The following is a 20,144-nucleotide window of genomic DNA, read 5'->3' on the forward strand; positions in this document are numbered from 1 at the left end:
ATGCGAGGAAGATAATGGATTATAAAAAAAAAAGAAAAAAAATAATGCGAGGAAGATAATGGATTATAAAAAAAAAAAGAAAAAAAATAATGCAAGGAATGTAGCGCAGATACTGTACATTAAGTAGAACGTATTGAAATTTGTTTACCAAACAGAAGAAGAATAAACATAATAAATATAATAATATACAGTACTTAAGTAAACATTTTACGCCAGACTGTGAAATAGTGTTTAAATTATCTGTATATAAGTAGTAAATTACATTGTTGTTTTCTGTTCTACCGAAATATGTATTACGAGCTTAAACTTGAAATTAATAGCATAAAGCAACACGCAATTCTATCTATGCGGTTGTAACAAAACAGCGAAACGTATTTTACGCCAAAATTCCTAAGTAGATAGTAACAACTAATATTCGCGCAAAAGACGCATAATGGCTGACAACGGCGCCTACACACAAATCTTCTGTCACGATTGTCACGATCCTGGCTTCCAAACGAACAATCACAGAGACTCAACTGCCGCGATTCTATTTATACTTGATACTTCGATCGAGTCACGCAGGTTCATAGAATATTTCTTTGAACTTAAACTCGCTTTAACGATTCTTAATTTCCTTATTATCTGAACTAACTCGTCAATTGAAATTCATTTGCTTCACTTTACAAACTCCGTTTTCTAAACGCAAAGAATAAAATACAATTTCGGTGCTAGCTTAATTACGCCAAAATCATTGGTAAAAAATTAGACAGACATCTGCACGTGTCGGTCGAAGAATCTCACCAACGTTCAAGTCCTATTTACAAACAGAATAAACCCATTCTATAGCTCTTGAATGGGGAACAAAGAAACGAAAATAAAAAAAGGAATAACGAGGTAAAAAAAAGGAAAGGAACAGAAGAGAAACTCAGAAGCGGTATAAAAAGCAAAACGACAAAAGAACATACACCTTTGTAAAGAACGTAATATCGTGAATTACGTAAGAACAAGGACACGATCCTCAAAATAATGCCTTTAAACATTTATTTATACTCACGAGAAAGTTCGTGGTTCTTTTTTTTCTCTCTAGCCTGTCTTGTCTCGTATCTTCGAAAACTCGTTTCTCGTTGATTCCCTAATGTCACGTAATATTGGAAAACAAAGAGGCTCCGATATGCTTCTCTCATACACGCGGCACCAGACCGAGGCGACGTATCAATTAAAATTAAATTTCTGACTCACTCGGCCCATTTGAAATTCTGCACCGTGCGCCGGCGCTCCTCCACTTTGCCAAAACACGATGACCTTGCCTGCCATTGCCTCGCCTTGCACGGTCGCGCAACGTATGAATGGTAGGCTAAACGTTAAGCCTAGGCGGCAACGGCCGCTACGTGTTCGCGCAGGTTGCGATGCAAACGATGCAGAGAACCGAGTGTTCGCGTGTTCCTAGATAGTTCCAGTAGAAACCTTGCACCCCTTTAAGACGCAGACACTCTGACTTTGGAATTTCAGATGATAAAGCATATGTTGACCCTTGATTAACAAAGTCGAAGCTAACTAGACTTGTATACACGTACAATGTACGATCGTTGACGGTTGATCTAACTTGACTTCCTGTGGAAATCCTACACGGATACGGTAGAATTATGGGAGGTAGACTCGCAACGGAGTAGACTGTAACGACGAGAGCAGGTAGGTAGAGAATGTAAAGATAGAAATTGTAAAAATTCTACACCGCAATGTAGATGTAGATAGTGCGAAGTTATGGACAATCGGCTAGATATCGCGTAGGATTATCGGCTACGATAGAAGAAATTTTAATATACGAGCGACTAATCTCCTTTGGAATGAAATTGGATGAAATAGAATGGCATGTCAAAAGGAATAAGCGACTTTGAAATTGCAAACAATGAAGAAAAAGTTGCCCCTTGATTAACAAATTCAAAGCTAAGTGTACATGTGGTGTAATGACCGATCTGCTGTAGAAATTCTGCGTACAGAGCATACAATTATGGAAAGTAGATTCGCAAAAATTGCAATAAAGGAACAATTGCCATATGCCAAACTTCGTCCTTCGTCAAGAGGGCTACCAGCTGTACAAATATTAGTCGGACAGCGATAATCCTAAGCAACTGTAATAAAACTGAGCATTCTTACTTTACCGTCAAGGCCCTTAAATACTACAAAACATCTTTCAAATTCCTTAGGGTTACCGTTCAGTTCGGTGAAAAATGGGAAGAGTAAGTTTTTCCCATGTTCAACGGACTTTTCCACCCGCGAGGGACATTTTGTGGAGCGACCAGCATCCGTCACCAGTTCCGTATAAATACGGCCGTCACAGAACATAACTTACCTGCTATAATCCCTTCGAACAGAAGATTATTATTAATCCCAACTTACTAGTCACTCTTCACTTTTTATTCTTCGAGGAAAAGTTGTTGTAATAAAGAGTATATCTAAGTTGTTAAATAGTGTTATAATTATTCAACCACTCCTATTATCTTAATGGAATCTTAGGGGATCGGCTGATTCGTGGCGTCGATCATCGTATCGTAACGAGAATTTATGACTCTCGTTGGCGCGCTCTACCGCGACAGCGTCTCTCCGCGAACAGGTAGAAAATGTGAAAATAACGTAGAAACTCTACACTCTAATGTAGATGTAGCATAGCTAGCGTAGAATTTAGAATTAAACAGATATTGAATGGAACAAAAAGAAAAAAAAAAGAACAAAAAAATGGAGATTTAAGTATATAAGACACCTCATTTGAGGTGCAATTGAACGAAATGGAATATTAGACGAAATGGAGTAAACGACTTGGGAAATGCAAATGATAAAGAAACAGTTGAGCCTTGATTGGCAGTGCACAGTTAAAGTTAACTATACATCGCTAAGCTTAGCTTAGTTTTATTAGCTAACTATACCTTGTAGAATCTACACTATAACAAAATGTGTACAATGAGGAAGAACGAAGTTGCTAGATTATAATAAAAGGACGGAAATTTAAATGTACAAGTGACTAATGTTTGGAATAGCATTGTATGAACTAGTAGTAAATCAAAAGAAGCAAGTGAATGATCTTAGAACGACGAAGAAAACATTGATAACCGGCTGACAGTATAAAGGAAAATTTAACTATGAGTAATAGATACATACTTGAATAATTGAAAGAATAACTCTTTTATCTCTTTACAAGAAATTTACGACGTTATATGATGGTATAATATAGAGAATAATAAAATAACAGACGTTTAAATGTACTTAAATGTGACTAATCTCTCGAAAAGGAATCCAATGTGAAAAGAAAGAAGCAGTAAATAGCAGAAACTGAAGTGGAATTACTTGCTAACAACGAGATTGTATGTTTCGTTGGATTAAAAAAGATAAAATTATTAAATTGGTTGATCAGGAGTTTCGTGCATGATGAATACTTAAGAGTTACAATGTAATGTGATATATGACTACTACTTAACTAGTGGAATGGGATTAAAATGACCTATGCTTGGATAGTGCAAGGTTGAAACGACCTAGAATAAGAATTCTGCTTACAATGTTGCATTTGATACAGCGATTTAACTGAAACTTTATAGTCTCTGCTTTAAGCTTCTCGAATACCAGCTATACAAATTGTAAAAAAAATGAAATTTATTTCTTCCCACTAATTGTATATCTCTCGCTACTTATTAACATAAGATATTAGTCTTATTTCCTTTTATCGGTTACATAATATATCGTAGGTATGTAATGTTATTCAATATCGAAGATATAATTTCATAAAACATGCAAGTATTTAGAAAATTTAAAAGATAATGTATGGTTTAATATTAGGAGAACCAGTTGGGTTATTTTGCCGAATCAGCGAATCAACAACAACGAAATTATTACTTCCACTAATAAGTAAAATTATTCATAAGCGTTCAACTTTTAAAGGAAGATAAGTATTTCTCTCTCTCTTTTTTTTATCTATAATAACAGCGAACATTATTCTTCAGCGACTGTTTTTAAAACATTTTAAGTAATGAAAGCATGTTTAAAAAGAAGATAATAAAAAAGGAACTCTTGTATTTGCAATGTTAAATATATGTTTAAGTGAAATTGTTGTGACTCAGTTCATGTAAAATTATTAGGGATTAATTTACCTAAGATTATTACACTATTTATCTTCCTTCAAATAAAATCTCTCCATTAGTTTCCGTGTCTGTATGAAGAATTAGTACAATGCCACATAGTATTAAAATTGTAGTCACATTCTCTGTCGCGAATAGAAAACGACATGATATAATCAATGAAAATTAAATTCTAACTTTGATTTACGAAACCCCAGTTTTTGATTTCGACGCGTTAAATCACAATTCGTGTCTTAAATTTAGAAAACAAAATTTCAACGATAACAAATTTCGATAAGAACTTGATATTAACCATACCATGATACATTTTCGTATTTTTATATTTCCTATAAATGCATAAAAATCCGTAGTCTACTTATCAGAATCTATCAAAGAAATTATATTTTCAGAATCACGAATCCTACGAAGAAGCTCGTGTCGTAAACTCAAAAATAAAATAAAGTATGATATTTTGGTCTCCACGACGAAACGTATTGAAAGTCGTATTTTGTGGTCGTTTGAAAATACCAGAAAACAAAGAAATATGCAAATTGCGTTCGAACAAAACGACAATAAGAAATGAAACCGCAAGAAAACGAAAGATAGGAAATCGTTCTAAATAAATATCGCAACAATAAAAAGTGATACAAGTGCGACAATTTGCGTAATGACGCCGTCTAGCCGATGATAATCGATTTATCCAAGTGAATTATTAACAACGCGGCAATATTCGAACGTTGTCGAACGTAAAACCAGATAAAGACAACAACAGTGTGTCTGTGCCGTTGCGCGTTGCGAAAACAAGGCGCCACCGTGAATGCGATTCACCTTCGATAAATGTCGACGAACGCTATAGCCGTGTTTCGACGGCTATAAAATGTTCGATGATAATGTTTACGTATTCAAGAAAATCGTATTCAAGTCCGCCGAACACATTCACGAAATACGGCGAGAATCGCAAAAACTTGCAGACACTGAACACCGATCCTCGTGGCATTAATAAATAATTTAATTTACTTGGCAAACCTGTTTCGCCTCGTCGCGCGTATTTAAAACACGCTTCCATATTATTTTCAAAATCGATCCTTGATATTAAGTAAATCAAACATCGAGCTGTTAGTATTACAGCTATATCGTTGATATATACGTATAACGAGTATGTAAGAAATATAAAATTAAATAGCTATGTGATCGTAATATGAGAAAAAGTTTATTTTACTAACACTTATGTATGTAAAACATTCTTATTAATTTCTCAAAATTGATTCTTGAAATGAAGTAAATTCACGTGGAACATCGAAGTTGTATTATTACATACATGGAAAATATAAAATTATATAAATAGCTACATGTTCGTACGTTTATAGTATTATGTTCTACTTTCGATTAAGTAGAAGTCGAAAATCTTGTTTGTTCGAAAATTAAAGATAAATTATTATAAATATATGTATTACGTATACATAAGAATTTCAATAAAATTATGAAAGCTTTAATAAGAATGATTTAATAGGAATTGATGACTAGAAAATGTTATCGATATTATTTTAATTGCATCAGTCGATACGTAGATATTTTATAATCGACGCTATCCAATTCTTTAAATTTTTTACTGTTTGCCATAATTTTTACGCATTCGGTAATCCACGAAATTACTATTCCCTCTTTTTCACAATATTTAACATTCAAAATGTTAGAAATAAAATGCCAATGGGCAGCTGCTACCACTGTACTAAATATTTTATGAATAAATAAAGAATAGTCGGAAGTTAAAGCGAAGAAAAAATCAAATCTCCATATTAAAAATACATATTCCTGTCTAAACCTGCTGCATTCCTTCCACGCAATTGTGTTTTTCTAATACTAAGAAATACGTGAATAGAATACGAAAAAATTCCTATTGGTATGCATGATTTCATGCTTCAACTTTACGTTAAACTACTTCCTAAAGCATTACAAACCCATTTTGCTTTAAAAATGGCGAAGGCATTGCAATATAAAAATTCAACGATCGCAACATATAAACCTTCTCTCGGCCTCTCGAAACTATATTCTTACCAAAAACTAATAAAAAAAGAAGGAAAAGAAAACGATCTAACAACCTACTTATACGCAGTAACAAATTCATATACATGTATAATATTGCAGCCCTAAGCAACGCCTAACCCCAATCCCAAATTCCACTTTCTCCATCCGAGAAGAAAAGGAGGATGCCAAGAAACCTGTTACCTCTCCTGAAAACCCAGCCACCATATCTCCACCAAATCTCCCTATGAAGCTCTTCCTGAAAAAAACTACCTGTAGCCTCGGTTCGTTCTTCGGTCCAACGATCTTCCTTCGGTTCTTAGAAACATTCTTTCATGACCGTATATATAGCGTTGGAAGAAAATTCGGAGAGAATCGAACGGCAATGCGTGATCGTGTACGCGACAGCAGCCGGCGAGCAAAGCCGAGACAGAAACCGGTGCGGTGCAACGAGTTGCGCTCACAGTGCTCGGGTTCGGTTCGGTTCGGTCAGCTCGTTGGCTAATGCCGACTGGCCTCGACAATTAGCTGGCGCCAGCAATGACACGCAGCGGCGCCGGGTTGCTCCCCCCTCCTCCCGTCTGCACGCCGCTCCCCCTCCCTATGGCATCTTCTCCCGCCAGCAACGCACGGCTGCCCTCTCCGCTTCCCGCGCCCATGCTTCCCCCTCCATTCCGCGCGCTCCCCACTTCTCGCCCCGCTACCCCTTCGAAACCGCACATGTTCCACGGCGCCCCGTCCTCAGACCACTTTTCCTCCCCGTTCTTCGCGTATCGTTCGACTCGATCTTTCCTCTCTCCTCCTCTCCCATCCCCCTTTCTCTATCTTTCTCTGCTCTTTCTTCTATTTCTCCTCGAGCCTGCCTTCTTCTCCTTGCTTGCTCTCTTTCCTTCTTTCTTGGCAGGCCGCGACTCGCCCAATATATGCTTTATTTTTAGATTCATTTCCTTCTGACTATAACTTTGATTGTGCGGCTATTGGTAAATGCCGGTCGGTAGTAGTACGCTGTTTTTGAAGTGGATTTGATTTTATATAGAGACGCTATGGACAGAGGTGTATATGTTCGTAAGACGTATCGTAGGGATTTCTTCAAGTTTCTTTAATTGTTCTTTTTCTTCCTCACATATAGTTTGTTTTCTACGCACGGTGCTTTGTCATTGATTTATTAACCAATTCTTTCTTGATGCGTCTGTCCGGTTGTTACACAGACGCGTCCCCTCGCGTTGTTTCTCATTCTGCTTCTACAAATGCGTCGCAAGCTTTCTCTGTACATGTATACTATCTGTAGAGGCATATGCGCTATACATCCTCGTACGAAAGTGTACTTGACATCTTTAATCGTGTTTTACTTTGAAATATAACTTGTCGATATTAATGTGGTCAGATCGTCTGAATGTTATTAATCGAATTATACAAATCTTTAAAAATGTTGCATTTTTATACGATATTTGATAGCGTAACTTTGGTGTTCTCTCATATATGTTATTTATTGATCAAAATTGAACATACCATAGTGAAAATGGTGTATAAAGATAAAAGAGAATATAATTATTATTTCACCTGGGTAAAGTATCGAATATATGTTTATTAAACATGCGCGATGTGCCAAGTCATTCTATAGAACAGTCTTATGAATTCTTCTAATGCTCTTAGGGACTAGAGAATCGGTTCTCCTCGATCTCTCAATCGTCGAGATTAATCTTCAAATTTAACCATCGCATCGAATAAAAAACCAGTTGGTTATTATTTCCCTCATTATCTGCTTTTGTCATAACGTTTTAATGAATCATTTATAAACTTATATACATACGACATTTGCTTCTTGCTCTTAATCAAACAATATCCTATCTCCATTCTGTCGAAAAAGACTCGAGACAAACCGTGGTACTCTGATGTAGTATAATATACAGTACAAACAAAATACACGTGCAAGGAATTCAGCAAAAATCGTAAATACTTTAATAACATTTTTCACCGATTTATTGCAAGTGTCCTGATACTTTTGAACGGGGGTGTACGTACGCGAGAAGCGCGCTGGCGCGAGCGACCCGCCGCTATTATTAGACGTGGAAACCTCAGCGTGGAATCCGAAGGATTTCGTTATTTTCCTATATGGAGATTTTCGTTTCGGCGAATCTTCGTGGTGGTTCGTCGGCGTGCGGTACGCCCCGCGTCCACCGTCTCGTCCAATCCCGACGGTTATTAATAGGAAAGTGAACCGGCGCGCTCTACGCCACGGTGTTTACCTCGCGCGCCGATTTTCCGCCGCTGCTGATTATCGATAGATCGCGTACGGCGCGGCGAACTGTGACGAATCTCGGCGCGTCGTCGTCGCGAGATAGCGAGCTCCGCCAATTTCTCATTCCCTGTACCCAATATTGCTTAAGCGGTATTTGCATTAGGCAATTTTTCATCGAGTCGATCAACCTTAAGTCGTTCGACGTCAACACCGTGTAAACTATCATTTTTAATCTAGCGGAAACTATTTTGGGTCCTCTTGCACAACGGTTTACGAAGTAGAAATATTAGTAAGTTGACGAGTTCTGAGTTCGCGAGTTGCTTTCTTTTTCCTTTTTATTATTTATACGCGTGTCGACTAATAATGGCTTGCTAAGCATATAAACGAATATGGAATTTTTTAATTGGTATCTTAAATTCTTCTTTCAAACGGACTTTGTATTTGAATGTTATGTAATTTTAGAAGATTGTATCAAATTGAATAATCAGATGTTATCTGAAGAAATTTATATAATTCGTAAAATTTACTTTTAAAATTTCCTAGTGATTTTAGCCAGGTTTTCCAAAGGTGATGCTAATTGAATATAATGAGTCAGATACCATCGTCGAGCGACACAATCAATTTTTAATATATCGACCATACTTACAACTTTTATATATATATATTTCTTAATCTTCCAAAATTATACACAATAAAGATTATTTTTATAGAGGAATATTTCTATTCATTTTCAAATAATTACCTTTTTCAATTTGTCTATCAACTTAATTAGAATTACTGAAACTACGTGCAAAATCTCTCTACATAACATGTTGATCGTGCTAAATAACAAACACAAGTCTGTAGAGTATAAACCTTAATTAAGCATTAACCTGAATTAAATATCGAACGATTTGAGATCGTTCAATCGAATCAGTTGGCTAAAAGTTGCTTGATATAAACGCAGCTCAACGTGCTAAGAGATATTTATGAGGTTTATGAGTTTCCTCGTAAGCATTCCACTGGCAGAAGGCGGTCCCATAAAAACGATTAGAGTAATGCTCTTATGATCATTTGTCCAATATCGTGGACACGATTTATCGACGCAGCGGCTGCGTCCATATCTTTTCTATTGCTTCACGCCTAAATGTCACGACAATCTTTATAAGAGCACCTTTTTTTCCCTCCATCCTCGCTACGTGTACGTAATCAGCCTACGTCGATATTATTCAGATAAGTGACAAATACATTTATTTAATAAAGTCGGGTTCTCGAGATCGTATTTAAAGGTGTTACGAACTTCGTATCATTTAGAGAATTTATTTTTTCAATGCTGTGTACCTATACGCTTGGTGATATTTCGCGCGTCGGGAACGCGGTATTTAGAGCGCATTAAATATACTAGACGCCGTATTATAAATAAAATTAGAAGTTATACGATTTTAATATAAATAGATTTTATCTTCAATTAGTTTCACGAGGAAATATATAGACCGATATTCCATGATAAGTATACTAAACGACACCTTAAAAATGCAGCGATAAATTTTTCATGGAAATACACGTATTTCACGGTGAACGTTCGTCCTATGAATTCTAAACTGATATCTCAGAAGTATGGTAAATATGACTAATAACAGGAAAATAACAACTTAATATATTTCTACTTCTATTAACTCGCTTTCATTTTTATTTCATACTTTCTATCCTGATTTCTATCGTAAAAACGAACAAGGATAAACCTGGCTTTGCCAACGTTTCTGTGATAGTATATCTCCGATTGAAATTATTTTTGTAATCGTAGAATTCTACGATACCTGAATTCGTATATTTCCATCTCATTCTCATTTTAGGAAACACAAAAGACTCGATACTCTACGAGCATCTTCAACAGATTAAAAATGAAGACACGTTCTATTCACAAAAGTACAAAGTATAAAACTATATATCGAATATAAAGCTAAGCTATGATCGAATAATGAAAAATGAAATAAAGAATATAAAATGTTTGTCTACATCTAATTATTCCTGTCACTTCGTTTCTTTATCGCTTCAGGTTCTAAATCAGAATCAATCGATCATCTAGGTCTAACTAGTTTCCAGAAAAGTTGGGGCAGCGTCGAGTCAAATGATCGTTAGAGTTACGTAAAGCCGCGTTTTGCTGGCGCCTTCTCTATTTACTCTCTCTCTTTCCTCCTAATACTGTCTTTGTGTCGATAGGACGCGACAGCTTTTTGTGGTTGAATTTGTGTCGCCAACGAGCAGACAGACGGTGCCGTAAGACGATCAAATTTACAAACTTTACGGTTACACGAGGAGCCCGTTAATGACAAGTGTCTGTGTAAACTAGACAATTATGTATGTTACTTTTATGCACTTGATGACTTGAAGCCTATTTCGCAAGAGTGCGAGATAATAGATAAGTGTATGAAGGAAGTACGATAAACTTCTAAATACGTTGTAATGCTTCTATTTAATATAGGTAATATTTGCTCGATATTAAAATAATATTTCACTTGGGAAAATTAAAACTTATTATTATAATTCGAAGAATAAAAAAAAGGAGCAATTCTGTAAAAATTTAACACGTTACTTATTATAGTATAGTTCTTGTAATCCGGCATTCGGATCCAACGTTCAGACGATAAAAATAGATTAAGAAAATTCAGTTACATATTTATTTGCTATTTTATACGTCTCATTATATTTCTATATTTTTATATATTATACCTTTTTATTTCATATAATATATATGTATGTATATATATACACTTTTTACTTTTATTAACAAATCTATATTATTATATCACGTACAATATCCATATTTATTTATTTTATATATAATTTTAAAATTTCTTCCTAGAGATCGCATTAAAAAATTAAGATTTTAATAGGTATAATAAACAGTAATGTATAAATGTACAAATGTACAAACGAAGAAGGTAGAGAAATTTCTAACGTTGAAATTCCAACGTTAGCAGACAGCGAGTGGTCATTTTCCCAAAGGAGGTAGTCATAAATCTTGAAAAGAAAGTAGACGAAACTGAATTGACGGGTTTAGACAACCTTCGATCGACAAGATAATCGTACCTGCTATTGGTTTACCGTGAAACACCGTTCAGACCTGTAAAAGGTGTCACCCAACTGATGGGACAACGGGCATTGCCTACCTGCTGCACGATCGTTTCGTTTCAAAAAGAAAGTTTGATTGGTACTTTTCAGTGCTAATATGACAACTCAATCGTTCGAGTGCATCTTTTTTCAAGCACATTAAATGTAAAATAAACATTTGACGTATCGAATACGCATTGCGATGCAGCAATTAAACGTTTTAATTTTTAAAAGGAAATTCGTATTTTCTGGTCGTCGAATATTGCTTCAATAACATCTACGTTCATGTCTAACATTATTATGAGATGCAAATAATTAATAGATGACAATTTAATAACAAAAATAAAAGAAGTAGGGGAAAACATTTCAATAAAGATAAAAGAAATAATGCGGAAGATATAGAAATAAATATAAGGATTAGTAGTAGTAGTACTAGATTAGATTAGGAGTAGTACTAACTCACAAAGTACTTTGGTACAACAAATTATAACTTTTAGAGTAATATATAATTTCGTAACATTATAATTCTCTGCAATCAATCTAATGAATTCATTAATGTTTTATATTTTTAGTAACAATAGAACCGTTGATGCTATTATATTTGGTGTTTGATCACCTATTTCGATATAACAACTTGCTATTATAATTCTCAGCTATATAATTACCAGTCCCTAAGGAATAGGTAGCATCAACGTTCTAGATCTATTACGCTATTACTAGTGGTTGTTACAATTTAATTGAATTATACTTATGATCAATTATCGTACCTCAAAGGACTCCTGATATCTTCAACATTCTAAGTAACTTAAATACCCGTTACAATATTAATCTTTTTGCTCTGGCATCACTATACTATATATAACGGCCAAGCTGTAAATCTACACTTTACTACGAAGCATAACATGCTAATCATTCATGTTTTATTCAAGCTATTTTAAATTAACATACAGGGTGTTCCATTTAGAGTTCCCTCGAAGATACGAGACGTTAATTATATTAAATATTGAAATATTAATGATGTACAAAAATGTCTTAAGCAAATATTCACTAATTTCAGATTCTGTACAATTTGATGGCGATAATATAACGAAAGAAATTCGCACGTTAACTGCACATGCGATTCTATCGAACAGTATACGAAAGAAGATTTCATCTGTTAATTTAAAAAGTAAGGATTCAAGTTGTACTGTTTCTAATACGTAACTGGAACAAGTTTCCATTTCATACTGTTCGAATAACCCATACAACTCTCTTCGATAATCTTAGACGAACGACGATTACTTAAGGCAAGGAGAACACCTGTGTTCGTATATGTGTGTACTATATATATGATATTAGGTCAACTCTAGTCACCTATGGCAGCGAAAGGGTTAAGACCACGTCCATCTCACGTTCTGCATTCGATTCGTTGAAAATTATCCAGCAACACGTATCCAACTGGCTCGAAACGACATAAATACTTGGAACGATTTTTCACGTTGGATCTGCGCTGTCTTGACGACAGAAGCACAAAGCGGTGGTTCATTGGCGATTCCCATGGCGATGCAAAACGTCCGCTTTCATCAAAATTTATTGCTGCTCGCGACTGCTACCGGCGCGCGGGGACAATCAACAACATTTACACGTATCGATACCATTCATTATTCCGCTCTTGTTCCTTTTGTTGTTCTCGTACAGGATTCACTGGCAAAAAAAAAGCCACAGCAGCATTCAAACGCGATTCAACAGTATGATTTTTTATTCAGTTCACGGACGCTTGTACTCCCATTTACCTAGGAACTCGACCAGCTGGACATCGACTAATCCTCCTCGCTACCGGTAATAAATTACAGTTTCACGTTGACCTGTGGCTAACAGGGCTCGTTAGCGCGCCACGCACAGCTGACGATTAGCATTTGGTTCGCGGCATGCTGTCGTTACAGCGTTGGCCTTTCACGTGGTTAAATTATTCGCACGTCTCCGAAACGACGCCGGAGGTTTCACACGTCCCACGGACAACACAGAGGATTTAAAGGTGGCCTTCCCTATGAGGTTTGTAAGTACAACTGACACGATTGCGACAACCGAAGCATCAAGCATTTATCGATACATATACATGCTGCTCACGCTATTGGTTCACATGTTTTTTTTCTTTATTTCTTTTTTTTTTTTTTTTTTTTTTTGTAGACGATAGGTTTGCGAGCAAAATTGTATATTATCGCAAAGGAAACCTCTTGCCCGATGGTGATCGGCCCACCATTTGTCGCTTGTGGGTAGAATCCCAGGAAACATGGGAAAAGCTAATTTTCCCAATTTTTACGTGATGGAGCAATAACCATAAGGAATCTCTTGTCTCAAAGATATTTTCTGCCAATGGACGACCTTAACGGTAAATCAAAAAGCCTCATTTTATGACAGTTCCTTAGGATTATTGCGGTCCATTTAATTCTATGTGCACAGCTGACGGTCGCCTCAAACGTAAAGAATCACCAGACGTAACACACCTACATTGTCTATTTTCATTTTACTTATTTATCGGTTGTTATATCGTTATATTACGTTATAGTACCGTCAAATAGGCTATTTATGGGAATTGTTATGTCCTATCTTTTAGATCACCATGGGGAATTTTTATATCCTCTAATACTTCTTTCGTCGTATCAACAAATAAAATTCCAGTTACAAAGAGTTAAGCTTTATATTTATCATAATGCTAAAGCATATTCCTATATGGGAAACGATTTGTGCTTTTACGGTCTTTTTATTTCCTCGAATGAAAGAAGTATTTCTTGCGTCGATCTTATTTCAATATTACAGCGAAGAATGTTTTTCTCCGTTTGATGAAAGTTTTACTTTCGTCGGTTATTATGGCTCATACATACCCCATACAATATCAAACGTTTCATATCAATCAAACTGTCTGTCACGACCTTGTACAGGTATTGCATGGAATGTGCTATGCTACTCTGTTCGACAAACAATTTTATCCAACATTATCGGTGAAAATTTACGATATAATTGTGGATTGGCTGCCGGAGACAATAACGCGCTATTGTTTGCCGTGGCTCTGCTAATTTATTGGAATTCTATATTTACGACGTCTTCACGGGATAATACGTAGACGCGGATGACTTCATAAATCTGTTATTCCTGAAATTTATGTTGGTGACAGCTGATTTTCTCGAGACATCTTAACGACGTTTAAAGTCAGACTTGCGTTACGTTATGGGTACCGATGTTTAAACGTGCGTCCGTGTATTTGTCAATGGTGACAAATAGCGTTGTTCTATGCTTTCAATAGAGTGTAAATGTCCGATGTCGATTCGTTGAAATTAGTTTGATTTTAATATTGAAAAGAAAAGACAGGTCGTTCAAATAAATTGAATAATAATTGAAGGATAAAACACAACAATTTTCTGAATTCCAGGCTTCTATTACGATTTGATACGGTATCAAAACTGTGTTCAACTTTAATAATTTATCTAAATATCTTTTGAACATCGAATATCAAATTAATAACATTAATCCGTTACTTTTAATATAAAATTACAGATGTGTTTGAAAAAACGTTAAATAATCCAATGTTCGTAAAAGCAAAATTAAAATCAAATATCGGACTAATGATATTAATTCGTCCTTTCTAATTCTTAATGACAGTCGCACGTACAAATTTACAAAAATTTGCCGGATAATTCGTAAATGAGTTTACTCTAATTGCCATTTAATTCGAACGTATCTCAATTCCGTTTCTGCATTGTCAAATTGCGATTTCTCTAATAAACGCGAATTCCATCGTGCGCTCAACCGTTGAATATATCGCGCAATCAATGTCACCAATTGATAGCCAAGTGAAATAGCTAAATGAGAAAGTGGAGCTCGACGTTTCAATTTACGCTAATTTAATGTCTCTAATAAAATACCAAAACTATGCGATGCTATGAAGAATGGAACATTTAGTTACACGTACGTACATCTTATGAATCAATTTCATTTTCTCCTCTTGCGCCAAGTTCGGTATTTATATCATTAACTGATACATTGTTCAGAAAACGATACAGTACAATTGAAAGTGTACGAAACGTTGAATTCGATTTTAAACGAAATTAATTATTGTAAGAGTAATGACGCGAGTACGACGATAGTTTGCGATCTGCGTGCATGAACCAAAACAAACGAAATCTATTAGTCAGTGCATTATTACATCTCTATAATTAAATTATCGGCTTGCAAAGCATAACAATTACCCCAAACTTATCGGAATTATAAGGTCATCTCTATTTTTATTTGCCAGCGCTTGCAAAAATTTATTACCATAACCAAATGAGCATAGTATGTTGCATACATAACATCGCTAGTTTTGTGTTATAATTACACCGATTATATCTTCATTTCGATATAATTGTTTGACGATTAAGATTAACATTTTTGGAATATAAAAATAGAATTTTAAAAAATTTTTTGAACAATAAAATTTTGGGATAAATATATCTATATAGCTTACTACGTATCTCCATCCCAAAATCGAATTATAATCTTATTTTAAATATGTATAGATAAGTAGAAAATATAAAAAAGTCCTACATTTTAAAAAGTATCAGAAACTTATTGGATACAGGAAGATTTGATTACAAGTACGTATACTAATAAAATATAGATAATCTCATAATCTTTTAACCTTTATGTATATGTACAAGCAACAAGTAAAGCTACTTTTTTATTCCGGAGAAACGATTTATCTGTTTTACGTATTCCAACTTATCCTCCGATAATCTTGGATAGAACCGTAATTAAATATTTTCAAATCGTATTCAAAGAATTATTTTCTTCTGGTACAATTATAATATTTTACATAAAACAATAATAATATTCCAAATCTTCCCACAAATATATCAGAATGTGTTGCTACAATATTTAATCATGTTCTGGTATGTAAGAACAAAAGACAAAAAGTAAAGCTCAATAACAATATTCGATTCCTCGCTACGTATATGTAAATGCAGCGTATTATAAAATCGCTGATAATCTATACAAAGCGAACGTCATTCAACAAATTCACTGCATTTAAATACATACCTATATGTTCGTACATCTAGAAACGAATTATCATCGTCGTTTAAAATAGTTCATCGGTTGCAATCAGAGAGATAAAAAGAAGCGCAACGCGAGGATAAAAAGAGGGAAAAGAAGAGATTGCTTACCGGGTTTGCAGAGCCGACTCCAGTGGTAAGGGTTGCAGCATATGTATACAGGGTCTTTAGCGGAATGACAGACAGGAAGTCTCTTGAGCTCCGACGTGTGGGCGAGATCCGGCCACCGCCAGATCTGGCAGCAGAGCAGGTGAGGATCGATCGACGCGTTGTCGAGCGAGCCGCGTGCAGGTACTCTGCATCGATCCGGCCTTATCGGTGACGCGCACGAATCCTCCGATCCAGAGTTTTGATCGTCGTCGTTCTCCAACGACGAGGAACGATGATGTCTAGTACGATGATGTCGATGATGATAATGATGATGGTGCGTAGGATGATGATAATAGTGGTGATGATGGTGGTAACGATGATGACGATAACATTGTTGCTGTTGTTGCTGTTGCTCGGAATCGTTTCCGTCCTCGGTGTGCTGACGAGGCACGAGGACGCACGAGCCGAGGTCGGCGCCACAGCTTTCCACGGCGTTGAGTAACATCTCTAGTTGGTTTTCCTTGAGCGATTTGAGGAGCTCCTTGCACCTCAACAAACGAACGGGATTCTCGTCATCGTCTTGGCTCAAATCACCACCGCAGCAACCTGGATGTAGTTTACTCGACGAGATACGGCTACCTCCTCCTACGCCACCTCCCCCTCCACCGCCAGCGCCACCACCCCCTCCTCCTCCCCCGCCGCCGTCGACTGCACCTCTTGACGACGCTCCACGCGCTCCTCTGGTTGTTTGGCCCGTCGTTGCCGTCACGTTGCTCGTCGTGTCGTTGTCGGTGCCGCTCGTGTTGTTTGCGCGATGAATACGTGACGAATCCTCTTGAGCTTCACACTCGGTTTCATGCTCTCCACGGACCTTGGCCTTTAGGAGACGTCTAGTGAGCGCCGTCCGTTTGCTCCAGAACATGAACATGAAACAGGATTTGCGGTACGCGCATTTGGGGGCCAGTACTTTTCAACGTAGCCGCGCGGAAAATGAGAAATATTTGGAATCGGTGCCCGACGCGACACCGTCACACCACCGCGCACTGGACACGCCACTTTCCTCTTCCCCTCCTCCTCCACCACCACTACCGCCACCTCCTCCACCTCCTCCGACGCCCCCTCCTCTCGCTCCTCTTCCTCCACTGTTTCCTCTACCCGCGCCGCCTCGTTTCTTTCCCTTTCGCGTTTGCCGAGCTTCCCCGCGTTGCCGCTCCTCTTTCGCCAACGTGACGACTACGACGAAAAAACGGAACACGAGAAGTATATACACCGGCGGTTATACACTCTGTCGAGAAAAAAACAAACACCGCCGCCTTCTTCTGTCGACGCACATACGATTACAGATGAACGAGGACGGTCCCCAGCGAGAAACTTCCGACGGGGCCAGCACACGCGCGTATATTTATTTACGCTCTCTGCGGATTTGATGCACTTTGGATCACAGTCCCGAAATAGTGTGACAGTCCCCTGTGACACGAACAGCAACGTTCTCTTCGCGGTAAATCGAACGGCCTAACGTGCGTCACTTTTCTTTACTGTTCTCGTCAATGCTCTGTATTGTTTGTTCTTTCCTTGGTTTTCTCGGAAAGAAAAAATTAATATTATCAATCGAGAATAGCGCGTGGCAAGCAACAAGGTAGGTCGAAGTAGAATAACGAAGGACAGTAGCTTCAGCCTCTTCCTCTTCGTGTCGATAACTTTTTCGAACCAGTAAACGAGGTTAGGTCGAATACCGTTTACCGACCTTGAACTCTCATTTACCTATGTGCCACGGTATGTATACACAAACTGGCCGGCTGATTGGTGACGCGAACAGCGTGCGCGCGTGCGATCCGTTTACATGTACGCGAGCACACGCCAATTCGTTGCGACGATCTCGATCAGCTGAAGCGCCACTTCATTCTCGCGATACTCTCCTTCGAACGATTTTGTTATACACGCCCCGTTGTGATTGTTTCGTTACTCGAACGTTACCACGTTATTTACGTTGTACGCTAGTAAATGACACTTTAGCGTGGGCATTAGAAAAAACCTGCGTGTCGTATTTTGGTGCTCAAATCGTATTATCGCCCTCGATAGACAAAAAATACTCGATAATTTGTTCAACGACGAAAAAACGTGGCGTACGATATAGAAGCGAAAAAAGGCACGAGGGTTTCCTGTGCTGTCTCGACAGTTCGCGGACGTTGTCAGCTTTCGTTGTCCTAAGAGACGTACACGGTGCAACGGTCGCCAGCGGGGTTACAGACGCGCACTATTAGTATCATGATACACTTCTTATCCGTTGGCTGTAGCAGAGCACGAATCGGTCGCGCGCGCACACACGACACCGGTTCTTGACTTTCCACGATGTTGTATATCGACAGCGATGTGGTGTCTTAACCTCGCGACCCGGCACACAACCACAAACACACACACGCGCACGTATATAATACGTACATCGGCGCGATTCGCCTTACGAAAAATTGTTTTCTATCGCTGCGAATCTCTCTCTCTCTCTCTCTCTCTCCCCCTCTTTCTCTCTCTCTCTCTCTCTCTCTGACTTTTTTCTCTGGTCGTTTACGTTTCTCTTACGAGACGAGTCTGGTAACGTTAGACCAGGACGGTTGATCAATGTCCCTCGAATCTCGGGCGGCTAAGCCCTGTAGAATACGATAGTGTCGTTTTCTTTCTTGATATTCCTTTGCCCGTGCCGTCGCCAATGCCGGCGCACCGGCACCACATAACAACAACGACGACGACGACGACACTTTAACCTCAAATCCGAGATTGTCGCGTCGATCACTCCCCGTCATCCGTATACGCGTATCACCGAGTGACATTTTCCGCTTGCATCGTCCGTCTTTCTCTGTCGTCTACTTCTTCACTGTTACTCACACTGTTCACCGTAACACTTGTCGCTCGTCACCCATCGCCGTCGCCGGCCTGCGGGCTTATTCGCGCGAGGCGACCGCGAGGACGCGCACTGTCACATTCTTGAAATCGCTGCCCGGAGAGCCAGCGAGAACGAGTGAGACACCAACGGGGAGGGATAACGCGTGAGCAAGACAGACAGACAGAGGAGAGAGCAAAATACACATGAAGAAAAAGAGAGTAGGGAGGACTAGCGCACGTAGATCGGATATATAACTCGCGGAGGGCGAGAGAGGTCGAACGAGAGTAGCGCTTCGGTTGCACGTTTAAAACTTTCGGTACAGTAAAAAAAGAGTTAATTGATGCAGCAAAGGGAAAAAATCAAATTCAGAGTCTCACCGCGACGTTACACTTCGACTTCAAACTGTTTCAAATTCTTCTACTGGCGGACGTTTTTGTCTTCGCGCACAGATACTGACGTCGTCACGGGGCAAACTGTTGCGAAGAACAACCACGATTGCGGCCGTAACACGACTCGACTCGGCTCCGCTCGACGACGCGACTGAGTGGTACGCACGAGGTCTCCGTCATGAGCGCACACACCGACTTCCACCGCCTCTTCCTCCACCTCTTCGTCGCTGCCGTCGCTCGTCTCGTCCCGTCCGTCTCGTCTCGGCGCGCCGATACACCGACTGCAGC

General features: G+C 38.2%; 1 protein-coding gene across 1 annotated transcript in view; it reads right to left on the bottom strand.

Moving 5' to 3' along the window:
* Positions 1–20,144, bottom strand: part of Dad (Daughters against dpp) — a 107,474-nt gene extending 87,330 nt beyond the window's left edge. The window contains exon 1 of the mRNA XM_072009600.1: positions 16,614–20,144. Coding sequence (XP_071865701.1) covers positions 16,614–17,520 — 907 coding nt within the window. The 5' untranslated portion in view covers positions 17,521–20,144. The remainder of the gene's footprint in view (positions 1–16,613) is intronic.

This window comes from Bombus fervidus, chromosome 8 (genome assembly GCF_041682495.2).
Source record: "Bombus fervidus isolate BK054 chromosome 8, iyBomFerv1, whole genome shotgun sequence".
NCBI lineage: Eukaryota > Metazoa > Arthropoda > Insecta > Hymenoptera > Apidae > Bombus > Bombus fervidus.